The 13939-nt window shown below is 35.1% G+C and overlaps 1 protein-coding gene across 2 annotated transcripts; it reads right to left on the minus strand.

Moving 5' to 3' along the window:
- Nucleotides 1-5053: 5053 nt before the first annotated feature.
- On the minus strand, nt 5054-13145 carry LOC133303664 (putative potassium transporter 12). 2 transcript variants are annotated; one of them, XM_061503614.1, is made up of 10 exons: nt 13021-13145; nt 12301-12597; nt 10396-10624; nt 10051-10299; nt 8999-9049; nt 8177-8437; nt 7415-7467; nt 7192-7306; nt 6804-7058; nt 5054-6293 (listed from the first exon to the last, which is right to left on the minus strand). In XM_061503614.1, the coding sequence occupies exons 2-10, from the start codon at nt 12547-12549 to the stop codon at nt 5239-5241; spliced, it is 2517 nt and encodes an 838-aa protein (XP_061359598.1). In that variant the 5' UTR covers nt 12550-12597; nt 13021-13145; the 3' UTR covers nt 5054-5238. The 2 variants fall into 2 exon arrangements, with proteins under 2 accessions (XP_061359598.1, XP_061359604.1); XM_061503620.1 differs by lacking the exon at nt 13021-13145 and having other exon boundaries at nt 10396-11946; nt 12301-12442.
- Nucleotides 13146-13939: the final 794 nt, after the last annotated feature.

The raw sequence follows: 13939 nt of genomic DNA on the forward strand, positions 1-13939 counted from the left end.
TATTTTATAAGAAATTTTATATATTCATTAACAATAATCATAATTTTAATTATAAAACTTGTGAAATGAGAAATGAGAAATTATCATTTTATTACTAACCCTTAATCTTTCGATGAATAACTGAAATTTTCACATGATTTAAATATTATATTAAAATCGAACATAAGAGAATTTTTTATTTTTTTTGAGGTTACGTAAGAGAATCTATCTAACATTTGCTTCGTATTTAAAACTTTCTATCAAATTTAGATCGAATCCATCCGCTAAATTTAGTTAATTGAGTTTTATATCATATTGTTCTTCTAATTTTATGATGAATTCGATATTTGCATATCAGTTTTATTTTATCACTTTTATTTCTGTATGGAGGTTTATTCAATTCCTCCTCAATAGGTTCACGTGTATGATTTCACGGAAAAGAAATGTGTTATTTTATAAGACACATTTTGTGTACTTTCATTCTTATAAAGAGATAAAATTCATATCTTTAAAAATTTTCCCACCCACTCTTTTTCTACGATCTATCTCTTTCTCTCATTTAAAATGACATAATTTTGTGTCTTTCAAAATGATATATACTTTCCCCCACAAAAATCAATTTTATTTAGGATTTTGATTTTAAAAAGTGATATAAATAAATAAATAAATAAATAAATAAATATATTGCATACACGTGTCGTGTTAAGCTAGTCCGGAGACCATCTTTCATTAGTTTCTTAACATGCATTTCTGCTTAACTCATGACACTTACAATGAGTTCACCTCCGACATTATAATGCCGCTTTAAGAAGCAATAAAGCAAGATAATCACCCCTTTCATTACAGTTTCAGCATTTAACGTAGTAACAGGACAAGTAAAAATAATCAAATAAAATACTCAATGTTACAAGCGGTAGAAGTTCAGGTACCTCAATTGGCACTGGGAGGAGATGTTATTAATTAACATCAACCTTTTAACATTATTGAACTACAGTTAAACCCATACGCGTATACTTACAAAAACTTGATTTTATATGTGTAATGAGTTATTACACAACCCATATATATAATTAAAATAATAATAATTTTATGTAAATCACGTTAATGCATAAGCTTATATATATCACAAATTAATAATTTTATATTATATGTTTTTAATATATCCCATCGTACAAGAGCCTATCAGACTTGAAAAATAGATAATATACACTCTATCTACTTGTGTTAAGAAATTTGAAGATTGAACTCATGATTGCTTTGTCGTATAGCTAGGCTCTATACCATGTAAAACTATTTCAACTCAAAAATTAAATAATTAAGCAATAATTACATTAACAATTTTATATTATAATTTTCTCACATAAAGCAAACATTTTATATAGGGCTTAATGTTTCTTATGTTGTAAGAGATAAATTTTATCTTCTATATACATATAAAAATATGTAGGACCCATATAAAGAGAAAGAGAAAAAAAGAAAAAATATAGGCTCTTTTATACGTGTATAAGAAATATTATATAATATATACTTCTCTACCGTTATGTTCTCCAACCTCCTTGTCTTATACATGCTGACATTTCATATTTTGTTCTCTTGTCAGATTTATTCGAATGGAACATCAAACCCAGGTTTGAAGGAAGACCGAGGGACCGAATGCTCAGAGTCCCTCTGTCTATTTGCCAATATAAATGTTGGCAGAACTCCACAATAAATATATCCTATAATATTTTTAAGGGTTTTCGTTTTATCCTTTAACATAACACAACAAACTTTCTTACCCTCACAATATTTTGTGGGGCCCACACTTTTTAAAACAAAAAAATAAATAAAAAATTAAGGCACGCAAAACGAATCTCTATAACATTACACAATCATTTTTCCTACAACATAACTCTTATAAAACCCTATTTTTAATGTATTGATGCAAAATAATAATGGAACATTCATGTTAGCACTACCCTCTAAAGTCATAAATTCGCCACAATTACAGCGAATAAACATATTCAGGAACACATTTTTACGATGCTACTGATAATTTACTTGCTATGCCATTTTGCTTAAACCTTACTGAGGAAGAATTATGAGGCGTAAAACAAAAATAAAAAAAAATATGCGGATTAAAAATTTAGGGCATACTATATTTATTTTCATATATCCACCATTTATGAAAATTTGTGTATTCTTTTTTTCTTTTAAAAAAGAAAATAGTAGTTATCTCGGTGGTGTATTTTAAAAAAGCGGAATTGTGGGGAATTCTCCGTGGTCTTGAGCTAGCTTGGGCTAATGGATTCTGTAAGATTAAGTTTTAAAGCGACTCAACGAGTGTTATCTCGGTGCTCACCAATAGTGGTGCAGCAGCCTGTGGGGGTCAATTGATCACTCGAATACGGGCGTGGTTACAAAAAGACTGGAGAATTAAGATTCAACATACTTATAGAGAAGGTAATGTGTATGCTGATTGGATGACAAACTATATTTTAGAGTTTAGGGAGGATTCTAATTGTGTTATTTGTACTAATCCTTCTCTTGGGATTCATTTACTGTATTTAGCTGATATGTCTTCTGTTGCTAGGGAAAGAACTCTAGTAGTTCATTAGTTTTCTGTTTTTTCGTTTGTTTGGGCTTCAGCCTTTTTATATACCAAAAAAATAAAAGTAAAATAAGGCTATTCTATTTTGATAAAATATCCACACCCAAGTTCGTAGCTTTGGATTCGTTAGTCTGATAATAATTTTTCTATAAGAGTCCTTTCCTTTTTGGCTGGTTATGGGCAAAGAAGGATTCGAACCCTCGAGGTTTGTATCAACGTGCTCTAATCCTCTGAGCTGTAGGCCACATCCCATCTCTATTGGATATGTTGCTCCGATTAACCTAAAAAGGGAAACCTTTTCTCTTCCCAGTCTTTTCATTTCGGCTTAAATAAGATTGGAAAGCGTCCCAACTAGGGGTGTTAACAGGCCGAGCCGAACTTTGGTCTTAAAAGGTTAAGCCCGTGTTTAAATGTGTCAGTCTGATCAAGCCTGTTACATGTTATGAATATAATTATTGGCCTGTGGTTTGGCTTATTTACAAAAAATGAAAACCTGATTTAGCCTGTTTAAAAAAATAAGACAATAAAAATTTATCCCAACAGAATGTACAATCAACAACACTAGTAATTCTATAAATATTTATAAATTCAATATATATCCAAACAACATAATATAGAACAAAATCATAATCATTCAAAAAGTCTGTTTAACCAATAAAATGAGGTGAAATGGATTGAAGAGAGAGAGGGCTGTTACAAGTAGTATAAAAAATATAAAATAAAAATAAAAGTTAATATACTAAGCCAGCCTGACAGGCTCTAAGGCCGAACTTTTGAATTGAAACTTGAGGACTTTTTATTAAACGAGCTTCTATACAAGTTCAAGCTGGTTTCAACAACTAATTTTAGGCATACAAGCCCATGCCTTCACGAATCGAGCCAAAGACCCCTGAAAGGCCCATGGTTCGTTTATCACCCCTAGCCCCAACCAATTATTTTTTGACTTGTCTACTTTCTATTTTCAATTTCGACGGCAGCTCTCATATGGATAAATAAACGTTGTTATCATGTCTTTGTCACAGGCTTAGGAGTTGCTTAGTTGCTCAATTGCATTATTGCTTATAATTTTCTTTCTGGAGAATAAATTTTTAAAACAAGCTGTTCATAATTCTCATATTATCTGCCGTTATAACATAATTATTCATCTTAATTGGAGGCTTTCATTTCCTCATTTAAACAGCACAAAAAAGAGAGCAAAGTAGTTTGACGTGAACGCATTAAAGGGTGCCATCATATGAGACAGATGTACAACTGTCTATAGTAAGAAATGACCCTACTTATATAATTTAATGTTTTCAATCACCTACCCTTTTGAATTGCAAGATTTGCTAGAGGGATTTGAAGCCATGCTAATGAGTAATGCTGCCCACAAAACCAAATCAGACAATTGTGATGATTTTATAAATCACCAACCACCTAATCTCTTGTTTCAAGCATTTGTCCTTTTTTTTTTGTATTTAATAATTTTATTATGTCAGTATCATTGCTCATATTTATGTTGCCATTGCAAATTGCACCTCCCACTACCTCTTTTAGAAAAATACGGAGTTGATTTATCAATGGTATCTCTGTTAATGGAGCGAACATCATTAAAGGGTAGTGCCCGTGACAAAAAAGAGTTGAACACGCTTCCAGCTATGATATCCTCAAACAAATGGCACTTCTTCATACTGACATTTAAAGAATCCAATTCTGAAGTTATCTTTTGAATGTCTGTTCTAATTATATAGAGATATCTTGAACTGTGGGGGCTCATAGCATTAATCAAATAAGCCAAACATGGGACCAACACATACTTTGGCCCATCAATTCATAACTATGGGGGCTAACAATAACTTTCGTTATCTTGGCCCATGAACACGATTGTACATAGAACTCCCAAATAATGGAAATCCAGCATGAAAGAAGGTAGACCACATACATCTATATGAATTATTATTTGACATGATGGATTAGAATTGTAAAGAACCAATTCAACCCAAAAGCTTAAGCTGTTGTTGGGTGAGGCTACATTAATGGTTTTATATATCTCAACACGCCCCCTCACACGAGAGCCCACTGAACTTGAAGGGTGGACAATGTACAGAACCACCTACCTCCCACCTACCTGTGCGAAGAAAGAAATTCCACTAGAAAGAAAGTGGAGGGCGGTGACGATCGAACCCGGGACACGAGGCTCTGATACCATGTAAAGAACCAATTCAACCCATTAAGTTTTTGGGTTGAATTGGTTTTTTACATGGTATCAGAGCCTCGTGTCCCGGGTTCGATCATCGCCGCCCTCCACTTTCTTTCTAGTGGAATTTCTTTCTTCGCACAGGTATGAGGGGGCGTGTTGAGATATATAAAACCATTAAAAAAACCCTCACCCATCAGCTTAAGCTTTTGGGTTGAATTGATTCTTTACAAAAAATAATGAAACAATTAAACAAGCATCTCAAATTCTGAAAAAAAAATAAAAAATCAGACATTAACTAAGTTGGCTTTATCGCTCAATTAACATGCAACATAAGCTAAGAGTTCTAAGACAATTACAATTGGGAGCGATCATATAGTATAAAAGTTTTACCAAGCATTGATAACAAAAGAAAAAAATGTCAATAACAATGTTGCTGTTTCCTATTGAGATTGCATAGCAGAATGATCATAAAGAAAGACTTGGGGGGCTATCATACCATATATGTCATCCCCACTTGAATGATATTGGTGTGGGGTACTCTCATGTTAGCAGTACCTCCTCTGCAGTTCTTTCTGAGAAATGCATAGAAATAATTTATCACTAATTTCTTAAAGAAAAAAGAGTTCTTCTTTGCCCTCACATTCCCATGTCCGAGCAAATAGGTGCACCCTGATGCTGTTGCTTCTCTAAGGGCTAAAAGCTCATATTCAAGGCTACAATCTTCATATGATGACATATAACTTGATGGTAATGCTGCTACAGCTTCCTGTGAGGTTGAAGTTCCAGTTTCTTCAGAATTTTGACCACGCATCAATGGAATCCTTAGTTCCTCAGCCTCATTACCAGCAGGAAGATCAGAATCCTTGGATTCCAACGAGACACTGTCCATGTCTTCAGTTAAGTTACTTCTTCTCTCCATGGCAATTTCTTGAGCCTCCATTCTCAAGAATTTCTCGAGACTTTCAATAAGAAGTTGCTCAAATGCATGGTGATCTTCCTTCCTTACATCTTTGTAACCATATCTGGCAACACAGCGGAACATATGGTAATCTTTTGGGCAAACTCTTCGAAATAGAAACCTTTCCTCTTGAGGAACCACTGGGATAGGGACATATTTAATGCAGACAAAAACTATGGTAGAGTGAATAGCTGGAAGGCTTAGCAGGAACTGCACAAAAATGGAGGGAATGCCTTGGACAAGCTCATTATATAGCAATCCTATTCCTGGCACTCTTACTGTTCCAAGATTGGAACCAAGATCAAGCATCAAGTCTGTTGAAATCTTCTCCCTAACTTCACTTCTGTACTTTAATACACTACCATAGTTCCATATGTACATCACTGAGAGGAATAAGGTAGCAAAGGCAAGTGGAAGCCATCCCCCCTCAACGATTTTTGATAGGACTGAAGACATGTAAATGAGCTCAATTGATCCAAATACAAGTGGGAAACACAATGCTAAATACAAGTTAGTCTGCCAAATTAAAAGCATTACAAGTGTCACCAAGGTGGTGCTGACCATCATGACAGCAACTTCAGCAATGCCTGCAACAACAATATGAATTGTATCAGTATGGATATACTACAAATGCTCTTCAGTATAAGGCATGTGTGCTGTGTAATTGCAAGTTTGCAACATCATTTGGCCCCTTCCAGTTGTAAATCAACATATTTAGATTCAAGCCATCAAGTATTTAGTGTTGAGGGAGTACTTGGCACCATAATTAGATTAAAACAGCTGGTACTACTATAACTCCTAAAATCAAGGTCAATGCTGTGTGTTTACTTCAACATAAAAACATGAATTTGAGCACAGAAATGTACTAGTTTTCAATATGAATAAGAGAAAAGTCATTACAAGTTAATCAATATCCCTCGGCTTGATTAATTTTTTTTACATAGATTAGAAATCCAGAATATAAGAACGGATGAAATCCTCATATAGTCATTCATTTCATATTATATTTTTAGCAAGCATCCTGATTGTTACCTTTAAACTGAAAAAGAAAAAGAGAAAAAAGAATACTCAGAACATGCAGATGGGGGACACTTTACCATATGCATTTGCAATATCAGTAGTGCTCCGGAAGATGGAAACGACAACTATGCACATGACCATCAGAAACCAATTAATCACAGGGATGTAAATTTGACCCATAAACTTTCTTGAGGTGTGAATTATCTTGAGCCTGGGAAAGCATCCCAAAGCCATAGATTGCTTTATGCATGAAAATGTAGCAGATATCATTGCTTGGCTGGCTATCATAGCAGCTAGTGTGGCTATCACAAACACTGGCCAGAAGAGACTATCTGCTTCACACAAAGCACAGACAGAAGAAGGAAGCAACTTGATTACTATACAGAACAAACATCTCATGTTGTAGATTTAACGACAGTGACTTGTTTGTACAACACAAGCAGTCATTATGTCAGCAAATATCACCTGGAACAGAAGAATAGAATATTGTTGAATAAGAAGTAGGGTTCTTCAGCAAATAAGCAGCTTGGCCCATATAAGCAAGGAGGAGACAGGGAAATACCACGAAAGTAAAAGCAATCTGTATAAGAAATTATATAAGCGACTTAGAGCAAATTCAAAAATTTTAGAAACTTAGTAGTTTACTCTTCAAAAATAAAAAACAACAAAAAATTGAAGTTTCACAAACCTGAATTGATCGTACAGAAAAATGACCCAGATCAGCAAACATTGCTTCTGAACCTGCAGAGGAATATAAGAGCAAGTTGTTTAAGTTGCTGATTTCTTGTCCTAAGGGCTATTTCCACACAACACAAATTTCTTATGTTGAGATATATAAAATCATTAATGTAGCCTCACCCAACATCTTAAGCTTGGGGGTTGAATTGGTTCTTTATATCTCATTTAGATGGACAAGCATGCATTTTCTAAAGGATCAAAATAACTTCCATATCATGTAAAATTTTAAAATTTGATGCTGCAAACAAGAACATGCAGAAGGAAACAACAGAAATGCAAACTTGATATTGAGTAAAATCTTCAAAGAACAAAACCTTCATAAATGTTTCCTAGAAATTAAAAAAATGGTATAAATTAAGTCAAACAAACTATTATTAATGTCCTGATGTGGTTAACCACATAGGCATCATGATTCATAGCCATTCTCCTTTTCTTTAATCTTGTCATAATACATCACTTTGTGTGAGTGGTTGCATCTACTGTATCACAATTATTAATTTCAAGAGCAATCCTATGGAACAAATGAGAAAAAGAAAAAGAAAGAAAGGACAGTATAGCAAACAGACTAATCAGATGAGTGAAGAAGCAAAGGTCATGTTTATGGGATAAGAAAGAAGCTTCAAATTATGTTGCTAAGTAAATAAGTCAATAATTATGCCAATCAATTGCAGTGCTCATGGTTAGAAACCATAAAAGTAATAAATTTTTTTACCTGTAATACACAGAACACAACCACCAAGAGCTGACCATGCATTTTTGCCATTCTTCTTAAAGAAATAATAAATATAAGCGGGATTGATTGCTCCAAGAACGATAATATCATGCTTAACTATATTATAAATTCCAATAGAACCCAGAGAAACGAACCATAAAGCAAGTATAGGGGAAAACATGAAACCCACTTTACTGGTACCAAACCGTTGTATGCTGAACAAAGCCACCAGGACTAGAATTGAAACAATAACCAGTGCATCTGCATGTGAGAAACATAAAAAAGATAAAAAGAAATTAAGCTCTGTTGTGCAAAATTCTATTTTGTTCATTTCCATAGTTCCACAAGATAAATAACACATTGGTTCTACTTAGGCCAAAGCACACCAAGCTCATTAATTGAGAGATATTTCAGAGACTTTGATCTCAAGTGCATTTGCTGCAGAAAATTATAAAAGGATTCATATCTTGCATTGCAATTTTTTTTATTGGAATAAATTACACAGAGTTGTCAAACCAAATCTTATCAAAATGCCACCAAGTTCATTTCTCCTGAAGTACAACCATGAAGGTATATCTACCAGAAAGATAGGAAACAACAGCTACAAGAATTTCCATCTAATGTTAACATGTGAATGAAGCTTTCCTGCATTTTTAATATATGAAATGGAAAGAAAGTGACATGGAATCTCATGACAACCTCACCCACCACCCCAAGATTTGTGAAATTCGTCTTCCTTTTCTTTCACATGTCTACTATTTCTTTCTTTCATCCAGAAAAATAAATGTAAAATTCTTGGAAAGAGAAGGAAAATATACCCACTTGTACCAAATCCGTTTATTTCATCCTGCAGCCCACTTATGGCAGATGTCACTGCAATAAAGAAGCATCATGGTTATACTTACTAGCAAAACAAGCAAATTTATCTTAACATCACAGAGATTTACAATGAGTGCTACAATTAGTATGACAAGTCTAACTCATAGATAACCTGCATACAGTCAAATTTCATACGACAGCCACTGATCATATGATACAAACAAAAAATTTACAAGCTTTCCAATTCTATATAATTAGTCATGTTTATTGCTGTTGAGATATATAGTCCCACATTGGTTGTATGTGCAACTAATGTGGAGTTTATAAGGTCTTGGGCACTCCCACCCTTTGAGCTAGCTTTTGGGGTGGTGTATCCCAAGGTTCTTATCACATTGGTATCAGAGCCGGGTTGGGCTCGATCTAGCCATGTGATTGGCTAGGAGGTGGGTCGAGTACTTTGCGCTTCGGGTACTCGGTTGAGGGGGAGCATACCAATGGTGGGTTTCACACTTGAGGGGGAGATTGTTAGGATATTCAAGTGTGATGAGTCCCACATTGGTTGGTGATGGGCTAAGTGAAGAGTATATAAGTGGAAGGACCCATGAACCCAATGCCTTAAGGTTTTGGGTTGAGACGTGGTGTCGGACCCACTTGGTGTACTCGATGTAGCTTAGCTCATTAGTGGTGGCCCCCCGCCACGGGCTTCCCCTGGACTCGCCTGACATGGTATCAGAGTCTCGCCGCCCCCCACTTTCTCTTGTGGCGTTTCTTAGCACAGGTAGGCTGGGCCTGTTGCATTGTCCACTCTTCAAGCCCAATGGGCTCTCGTGTGAGGGGGCGTGTTGAGATATATAGTCCCACATTGGTTGTATGTGCAACTAATGTGGAGTTTATAAGGTCTTGGGCACTCCCACCCTAGCTTTTGGGATGGTGTATCCCAAGGTTCTTACCACAATTGCTAAACATTTGATCCTTGAATATTCACCTGGTTTTTTAGAGAGCAGAATATGCTATCATAACATGATTTCATGTCAAAAAATTGTATGTTTATGTACCTGATATTGCTGGGGTTAGAATACCATCTCCAATAATCATTGAGGTTCCCAGCAGAACCAGCAGCAACAAAAGGGTTTTCAAAGTTGATTTTCTTTCCAAAACCTCCTTTATGTTTAAAGCCCTTTCAAGTTCTGGAGTTGGTAGTTTGAGCCTAAAGCTAGAGATACGTTCATCAGCTGGTTGACGATTTGGAAGCATATTTACATTTGCATATCTGCAAATCAGCGAGTATAGTGCAAATGTGCCTCCTACATTTGAACCATTAAAGAACAAAAGATGGGGTTTACAATGTATCTTAAATGAACCAAAATAAATCATTCTTAATGGAAAAGAGAATCTGTTACCTTCTCCATTGTCATTTGCTTTGAGGACTACAAAAACATACTTGGCTAATGGAATAAGTGTAATGGTGTACATTACTAATGATAACGCCCCCAAGACATCAACATCTGATTCAACTGAAACCTTGCCGAAGACATCAGCAAAAACATAGAGAGGACTCGTTCCCAGGTCACCGTATACCACACCAAGAGTCTGAAATGCTAAAGCAAGAGTGGGCAAAAGGGAAGCATCCTGATTCACATAAGTACTATAGATTAAAAAGAGTGAGATGGATCTATACGAGCACTATTAAATACATGGTGAAGTGGTAGTTAATACTCTTGGAAAGTGATGAAGCGAATATGTTACCAATCCGTGCATTCAATGTCACATTTTTGCCATCAGATTTGGTCCTTGAAGGACGAAAATAATGAGATTAAGTATGACCAATTTGATTTCACTGATTAATTATGAACTAATGCCATTAATCTTTGGAGGGCCAAAATGGGGTTTCAATAAAGTAGCAATGATTAAGAACACCCCCAATCCTTCTTTAATGACAAATAAATTTAACCAATAGTCAAATTTGGAGCTTTTACTTGAAGTTCAAGGTTCTAGTGCCCAATCAGTTTCCCCTCAATTACACACTGCCAATGTCAAGTCAACCCTCTTAATCAATATACTAAAGTAGTGAAAACATTCAAACAGCAAACACCTCTAAATCAGTGTGTGGGTGATAATCTTTTCGGAATTTTTTTTTTTTTTTTTTTAATTTTTGTTGTTGAGAACAGAAATGGATAGAAAATTTAGTAAAATCAGTTTTTTTTTTTTTTGTTCCCGGAGATAAACCGGTTTAATTTTTATGCTGGGGAACACAAAAAAGAATAAAAAAAATTCAGTTTTTTTGTTCCCAGTCACAGAATAAGAAACATTTGTCTGTCAATTACTCTCCACATCTACCATCACCACCACCACCATCCCGACACGACCACCGCCACCATCGTACAGCCAGTGTCGTCGTCACCACCGCCGCCGCCACCTACACCCATCACTACCATTACTATCACCACTACTACTACCACCACCACTACCATTGTAGCCATATTGTCACCGCCACCATCATTGTAGCCACTATTGTCACCGCCACCACCATCACACCACCTCCATCGCCGCCACTATTGTCACCATTATCACCACCACCACCACCATTGTCACCAACCACCACTATCATCGCCGCAGCTACTGCCGCCACCATCACCATCATGTCATCACTATCACCACGCCACCACCATCACCACCACCATCACCACCACCACCAATGTCGCAGCCACTTCTATCACCACCAACGCCGCAGCCATTGCCATCACCACCCCCACTACCATGCCACCATCATTGCCACCACTACCGCTGTCGCCGCCACCACCACCATTATGCCGAAGTCACCACCACCGCTAAAGCCACCACTACCTCCACCACCATGCCATCACCACCACCACTACCATCACCGTCGCCACCACCACCACCACTACTACCACCACCACGCCACAGCCACAGCCGCCGCCGCCGCCGCCACACTATATGGAAAGGAAAGTGATGATCCAAATTTTTTTTATGTTTAATAAGAATTATTTTTTATTATATTATTTGTTGTGTTATTAAATGTAATTCTCATTCTCAGAATAAAAATATAATATGTTATCAAACACAATTTTTTTTTCTGAGAAACTGAGGCATAGAAGTAGAAAAAAAAAAATCTTTTTAGAAATTTACTTAAACAGAATAGTTGTCATGCACACCCTCAATATACTAGAGTAGTGAAAACATTCAAACATCAAACACAACAACATAACACAGAACAAAAGAGCATCCCCAAATTGCTAAAAATTAGAGCTTGGAATAAAATGATAATAACACTAAGAATAATTAACCTTGAAGTGGTGGTCGTGGCTTCCAGCAATCTCCATGGCTTCAACATCAAAAGAATCAACTCTCTTGGGCTTCTTCATAAGTCTCCTTCTGATTGATCCATACCCCTCTCTACCCTCATTAGACCATGGATGAGCCTCCACAGAGTCCACTTCATTGCCATCAACCCACCTAGACTCGTTACAATTCCCATCATTGCTCCCACTATCCAACGAACTCACGGTGCTCTCTTCAATCCCCTCAGCTTCCATTGTTCCACAACCCCAAAGGCTTGTGTAGTGTGTCAGTGTGTTTTTTTTCTGAAAGTTTTAGACTTTATCAGCAAATGAAAATGTTGACCCTTTTTTTCTGAGACCAAGTTCACCTATTTTGTCTTGTTACCGTTGAATTGCAGTTTTGACAAATGAGAACAAGAAAGGTAGACATCAACCATCAGCAGCTGCTTGCCCAATGGATTTGGTGAAAACACAAACAAATTGTTTGAAAATTGATAAATTATAATTTAACTCAATATAAAAGTAATTTTTGGTTTTTCTACTTATATTTATTTATAATTTGAGATTTAAAATCATATGCTTAAACATGATTTAATCATTTGCTAATAATTTTGTTCAACATATTATAACCCAAAAAACTCAATTTGCATATTTAAAATAAAAATAAGTTATGAATATATGATTCTATGAATCTAAAAAATGACAAAGATGTTGTTTTCAATATACCTCGCCTGTGTTGTTGGTTGTTGGGTCTCTCTTCACGTGTCCTTTTGATTTGTTGGTATTTCCATAGTTTCGTACACTAATTTTAATGCATAGTTTCGAACGTTCGTGTTCTTTCTGCACGATGCTGCTGATTAGTGCTGACTGCTGATCATTAAGGAATTTTATCTTTCATTTGTCAAAAAGAAGAACTGTGTAATATAAAATATTTGTAAAAGTAGCATTAAATTCTTTAATGTTGAATGTGTATAATAAAAAGAAGAAGAAGAAAATCTTGACATTTAATAAAGGATGTAACGTTTCTAGGACATAAATTTATCTCTCTTATATATATATATATATATATATATATATATATATATATATATAGAAGTGTGTGGAGTCATCTCTCTTATCCTCACATGAGCTCCACATACTTCTATGTTAGATAAATTTATTTCCTGCGATATGAGAAATATTAAATATTTTAATAAAATAAATGAAAATATAGATTTATTCAATAATTTATGGGTTTGTTTTTTCTGATGTTACTTTAGATAACTTTCTCTAATGTTCATCAAAACGACGTCGTTTTGGGACGGAAATCATGGTATTTTTGTAATTTTAATTTATTTCAGAGTTATGATAGTCTTTATCACTCTAATTTTTTAATTTTTCAACCCCAAAACGACGTCGTTTCGATGAACATTAGATAAAGTTATCTAAAGTAACATCGGAAACTTTTTTCCCATAATTTAAATAGAGAAAGAATCTCTATGTAGAGTAAAAATTATACAGTATTAAGTGACCTTCTATACATCAAATATTTTATTTATTCTTTTATTGGTTGATGTTTAATACATACCAGTTTTATAAAGCATTAAGTGACCTTCTATAAATCATTTCTAATAATGGAAATGTTAAATGGCACGAATGAGAATGT

Source organism: Gastrolobium bilobum, unplaced genomic scaffold (assembly GCF_033153095.1).
Source record: "Gastrolobium bilobum isolate Gb01-03AN ecotype WA unplaced genomic scaffold, APGP_CSIRO_Gbil_v1 utg15944, whole genome shotgun sequence".
Classification (NCBI taxonomy): domain Eukaryota; kingdom Viridiplantae; phylum Streptophyta; class Magnoliopsida; order Fabales; family Fabaceae; genus Gastrolobium; species Gastrolobium bilobum.